This window comes from Schistocerca nitens, chromosome 3, assembly GCF_023898315.1.
Source record: "Schistocerca nitens isolate TAMUIC-IGC-003100 chromosome 3, iqSchNite1.1, whole genome shotgun sequence".
Lineage (NCBI taxonomy): Eukaryota > Metazoa > Arthropoda > Insecta > Orthoptera > Acrididae > Schistocerca > Schistocerca nitens.
In genome coordinates, this window is record NC_064616.1 from 963259389 (window position 1) to 963265412 (window position 6024).

The 6024-nt window shown below is 49.1% G+C and overlaps 1 protein-coding gene across 1 annotated transcript; it reads left to right on the forward strand.

Moving 5' to 3' along the window:
- Positions 1-1995: 1995 nt before the first annotated feature.
- Positions 1996-5545, forward strand: LOC126249506 (uncharacterized). The gene is made up of 2 exons (XM_049951158.1): positions 1996-2007; positions 4988-5545. Exons 1-2 carry the CDS (start codon positions 1996-1998, stop codon positions 5543-5545), a joined length of 570 nt encoding a protein of 189 aa, XP_049807115.1.
- The last annotated feature ends 479 nt before the right edge of the window (positions 5546-6024 follow it).

Below are 6024 nucleotides of genomic sequence, written 5' to 3' on the forward strand. Positions count from 1 at the left end.
TCAGTTTTCTTCGTCATTACATAGTCACTTAAAATTAGTGTCAAAAAACCTTGACAACCTTCAGTTGCCACGTCAGTGTTTAATAATACATGTTTTTCTTCCCCATCATCTTGTACTGGATTTTGGATGTAAATTGCCCTAGTGGGCTGGCGACCGTTAAATATTTCCTTTTCATTCGTTAGTGTAACTTTTGGATTCATGATCAATAGTACCCGTTTTCTGTCCAGTGTTTTTCGTGAGTGAATGCACAAAATAACTTTCATTTTCCAAATTATAGCCCTATTCGGCTTACTTACTTTCTATTTTTAGTAGACTTTCGATGAGAAGGGTCGTTGTACACTTTCCTCCTACTTATCGGTATCACTTCTTCGGGAAAGATAGCCTTATCTAATTAGAAAAAATCCATTAGGCATACACGCGATCCACAGTTGTATTTTATATCGCAAGCAGGATAGGCCGATTAGTAAGAGGGAGGTTACATGTGGTGATGCAGGTGACAGGACAATACCAGTTTTGTATTGTTCTGGGCACGAATTTGCATTGTGCAGTTTTGTAGCGAATAATAACTTGTTGCTACATCAAAGTCGCTCACATACAATAACAGTAAGTGGCAGAAATAAGCCACACATTTAAGTTTCACAGTAATCAGCAAACTGAGCAACATGAATAAATTAGGCGAAACGAGTAATTTGATTGTACCAAATGCGGAACAATCGGTCGAACAATGCACGACCCAGGAAGCGGGACCCATTGTTCAGAGTTCGACAGCTACCATCTCAGACGCTGCTGCTGAAAATCGAACAATGGCAGAAAAGCAATTCCAGGCACTTGCAAATGCTACGGAATACGAGGAATCTATTAAGACAGAACCGGTGTTGCAAACTGTGATTTCCGTAAATATGAAAGATTTGTTCAGTTTGTTAATCAGTATAATGGATGCCCAATCAGCAAAAATGGATGACCAGAATGAAGTAATTAAAACTATTAACGGTGATATTGGAATTGTTAACAGAAAGGTAGATAAAATTGGAGCAGAAGTAGTAGCAGAGAGTACCGAAATCGGTAATCTGAAGCGTGACACGGAGGAAGCCCAAACAAAGATAGGAGGCATAAATAGTCGTTTCGAAACTGAAGTAGGGAGGATCGAACAGAAACTGGTAGAGACTGTTGGTCCCACAACAGAGAGTAAGGTAGCTAAAAAAGTGAAAGTAGCTCGAGAAGAGGATGTAGGGAAAATAACGAGTTTACAGACTTTAGTATCTGACGTAGGTACTAAAGTAAACAGACAATCGGTTGTGTGTAATGAAAAGAAGAAGGAGGAGGAAAAGTTATCAGTTACCACTTGCCAAGTAGTTAGAATGATAAGTGAGATAGAGAAACGATTAGGGGGAAATCAGCACTCTGTGTCATACCAAGCACATAGCGCTGAATTGTTAGCAAAGGAGGAGCGTTTCGATCCCCTCGAAAAGCAGGGTGGACTGCACGCTACCGACTTCATTAAAAATTGTGAAAGGGTATTGCCGGAATCATGGATAGACAAGAGAAAAGTAACTGCAGTAATCGACGTGTTAGCTGGCGAGGCTAACCGATGGGGCTTAAACCTCGATATAACAAACATGACGTTTCAAGAGTTCAGAAATGCGTTCTTGAAAGAGTATTGTTCAGAGCAGAAACAAGAGTGTGTATGGCGCGATTTCGTAGTGTCGATGCCCTACGATGTAAACATGCGCGGCTCCATGAAAGAACTTTGTGAAAACTGGATCCGCAAATTGGAATATTTTCGTGATCGGAAAACAGAATCGGAGATTGTCTGGGAGCTGTGGCAGAAGCTTCCAGATGACTCCAAGAGAACGATTGCTGCGTTTTTAGAGAAAGTAGACGACGAAGACAATTGGTGGAATAACCGCGAAAATGTTAAAAGCTGTGAGAATGGTAACAATTACCATCATAGTCACAACTAAAACAATAACTATGGCGATAATGGTAGCAACCGCCATGCCGCGCGGGGTTAGCCGAGCGGTCTATGGCGTTGCAGTCATGGACTGTGCGGCTGATCCCGGCGGAGGTTCGAGTCCTCCCTCGGGCATGGGTGTGTGTGTTTGTCCTTAGGATAATTTTGGTTAAGTAGTGTGTAAGCTTACGGACTGATGACCTTAGCATTTCAGTCCCATAAGATTTCACACACATTTGAACATTTTTTAGCAACCGCCATGGTAATAACAATCCACAGCACTATAACAATAATGGTCATAGTAACAATAACCATAACTGTAGAAATAATAGGGGCCAGTATCAAGTAAATATAGTACGTGGTCCTTGGAGCAATGATAGTAGACAGAAGCGGAATGATACATCACGGCAGTCTGGTAGCAACAGGTCTGTCGGAATTAATCAGGGAAACAACTAGCCGGGCCAGTTAGGGGCCCACCGGGCGTGGGGAGACTTTGGCGGCCCAAACGAAAATCTAGACAATACCGCTATGATAAATCCGAAAGGATGACTCAGTGATGGCAGAATGTGCGAACAGTAAAGAGAGCGACGCACCTAGAGTAATGATAACTGAGCTGGAAACGGCAGTCGACGCTGCTCGTAAAAGTAGTAATGATATTAGTGTATCGGTAGGGGAGAACGAAGCGGCCGCTGTTAAATCAACAACGGTTACGCAAGTTTCAGTTGAGTATGAGTCGCCAGCGGAACTAATAGAGCCGATTTCGAATAAAGTTTCCGTTATCGAGCAGGGAAATGCGGAACGCGAGAAGGTGTGGTTAGGTCAGTTCGGTCGGATGTACGGCGAACTGAAAAGTTATAGAGGATTGTATGGGAGGTGTGCTAATAGGGAGAGCGGACAGAAATTGATGTTTCTCAGCCCGCAAGAAATTAGCATTTTTGAAACGGAAAGCTCTGTACTTGAACGGCAGGCCTGTCCAAATGAAGTTTTTGAAATAGCCAACCCCAGGGTCGCTAGTCCTATTGAAAACGGAGGCGGATGTTGCGAGAAGGGGCGAGATGAATTTGGCAATAATGACCAGGTATAACTAATTGAAACCCACGTAGATAACAATATCTGCGAGGTCAAACCTGACGTTATACAGTCAGACGAGAGTGATGAGGGTTGCGTGAGCTCGGGAGATGAGATAGGAGCGAAAACAGAGCACTTCTCTCCAAAAATCTCGGAAGATGACTGCCATCTTTCCGAAGAATACCTACCTGACGTTACAGTTAGTGAACTATTGGTTAAGCAAAGTTCATTAATCGATGAAATTGATAGTAAGGTTACGGTGTTGAGACCAAAACAAGTTCATCTACCGCAAGATAGACAAATAGAGATCAAAAACGTTCAAACACAAAGAATTAGAAAACCTCCGGATAAACCGCTGTCGGCATCGGAACCGGACGGATTTTTCTGGGCCTTCCTGGAGATAGATGAGGATTTGTTGTGGGAAGACCAAACCACTGATAATGAAAGGTGTAGACAGATTGTAGTGCCCGTTAATATGTACGGCCTACAAATGCAACTTTTAATTGATACAGGGGCAGAGCTAAGTACTATGTCGGGAAAAACTTTTGAATTACTGAAAGATAAACCAGAAGCAGTAGTAATGCGAGTAATGGAAGTCAAAATAATCGGTGCTACCGGAAGGAATAGTAAATCGATAACAAACCAAATATTTGTATGTTTTGAGATTCAAGGACAACCATTCGAACAGAAATTTGTCGTCGCGTCCCGGCCAACAATGCCATACGACCATTTCTTTTTTTTTTTGTGCGCCGATATTATTGTGGGTTTAGATTGGTTGTTAAAATATCGCGCACTTATTAACTGCAATAATAAGACAATGAAGTGCATTTCCAAAGGCAAGACCGAAGTAAATGTGAGTTGTGATGAAACGAGTGACGACGTGACTATTGAATACGAGGTGTGGCTAGAAAAAAACCGGACTAGTACTGGTGAAACAATAAAACGAATGCAATAAGGCTGAAAGTCGCGTGGCCTGCCACGTGACTCTCGCTCCGCCTACTGCTCGAGTTTCATCTGCCTCCTGCACTCAGTCTGCCCGTGGCGTCTGTTTTAAGTAGTTGACGTTTTGTCTGTGCGTCGGAAAATGTTGAGTGTACAGAAAGAACAGCGTGTTAACATCAAATTTTGTTTCAAACTAGGCAAATCTGCACGTGAAACGTTTGTAATGTTACAACAAGTGTACGGCGATGATTGTTTATCGCGAACACAAGTGTTTGAGTGGTTTAAACGATTTAAAGATGGCCGCGAAGACACCAGTGATGACACTCGCACTGGCAGACCATTGTCAGCAAAAACTGATGCAAACATTGAAAAAATCGGTAAACTTGTTCGACAAGATCGCCGTTTAACAATCAGAGCAGTGTCTGAGTTAACAGGAGCTGACAAGGAAACTTGTCGAACTAGTTTACCGATTTTTTCAATGTTTGCATCAGTTTTTGCTGACAATGGTCTGCCAGTGCGAGTGTCATCACTGGTGTCTTCGCGGCCATCTTTAAATCGTTTAAACCACTCAAACACTTGTGTTCGCGATAAACAATCATCGCCGTACACTTGTTGTAACATTACAAACGTTTCACTTGCAGATTTTCCTAGTTTGAAACAAAATTTGATGTTAACACGCTGTTCTTTCTGTACATTCAACATTTTCCGACGCACAGAGAAAACGTCAACTACTTAAAACAGACGCCACGGGCAGACTGAGTGCAGGAGGCAGATGAAACTCGAGCAGTAGGCGGAGCGAGAGTCACGTGGCAGGCCACAAGTGTGGCCAAGGTTTCAAGATTTTGTGATGTGTCTGAATTCTCATTGTAGACTGCAACTTTTAGTGTATTGCAGAGTGGCTGGCTCATCCCTTTTACTCCAGCGCTCAGCCAGCTGCAGCTGCCTCCTGTCTTCTTTCAATTCTACACACTGCTTTTCCCTCTTTACTGTGTGTTAGATCTGACTGAGTGACTTCTATTGGCCCAGAGGCCAGAGGGCGAGGTGCGAGGGGGCGAGGGGCGAGGGGCCGAGGAGTCGAGGGGGCGAAGGGCCGAGGGGGGCCGAGGGGGGCCGAGGGCGACCGAGGGGGAACGAGGGGGTGCGAGGGGCCGAGGAGGGGCCGAGGAGGCGAGGGGGCGAGGGGCGAGGGGCGAGGAGGCGAGGGGTCGTGGGGGCGAGGGGTCGAGGGGGCGAGGAGGTGAGGGGGGGAGGAGCCTAGGGGGCGAGGGGCCGAGGGGGGCCAGGGGGGCCGAGGGCGGCCGAGGGGGGCCGAGGGGGTGCAAGGGGGCCGAGGAGGGTCCAGGGGGCGAGGGGGCGAGGAGGCAAGGAGGTGAGGGGCCGAGGAGGGCCGTGGGGGCCCAGGGGGCAGAGGGGGCTGAGGGGGGCCGAGGGGGCGCGATGGGAGCCGAGGGGGGGACGAGGGGGCGAGGGGGCATGGAGGCGAGGGTGCAAGAGGGCGAGGAGGCAAGGGGGCAAGGGGGCGAGGAGGCGAGGGAGCGAGGAGGCGAGGGGGGCGAGGAGGTGTGGGGGGTCGAGGGGGGCTGATGGGGGCCGAGGGGGCCGAAGGGGGTCGAGGGGATGCCAGGGGCGAGAGGGCGAGGGGTGAGGGGGCTAGGAGGTGAGGGGGCCCGGGGAGACTGAGGGGTGCTTAGGGGGGCTGAGGGGCGACGAGGGGGATGAGGGGGCGAGGGGGGACAAGGGGGGCAGGGGACGCCAGGGGGCGAGGGAGGCGAGGGAGGGCAGGGTGCGCAATGGGACTGTGGGCAGCCGAGGGGGGCCAGGGGCGAGGGGGCGAGGAGGCGAGGGGGCGAGGTGGCGAGGGGGGCCGAGGGGGGCCGAGGGCGGGCCAGGTGGTGAGGGGGCGAGGAGGTGAGGGGCGACGGTGCAAGGAGACGAGGGGGCGAGGCGGTGTGGGGGCCGAGAGGGCTGGGGTGGGCTGAGGGGGGCTGAGGGGGGCGAGGGGGCCAAGGGGGGCGAGGGGGGCGAGGGGCCGATGGTGACCGAGGGGGGCCGAGGGGGGCGAT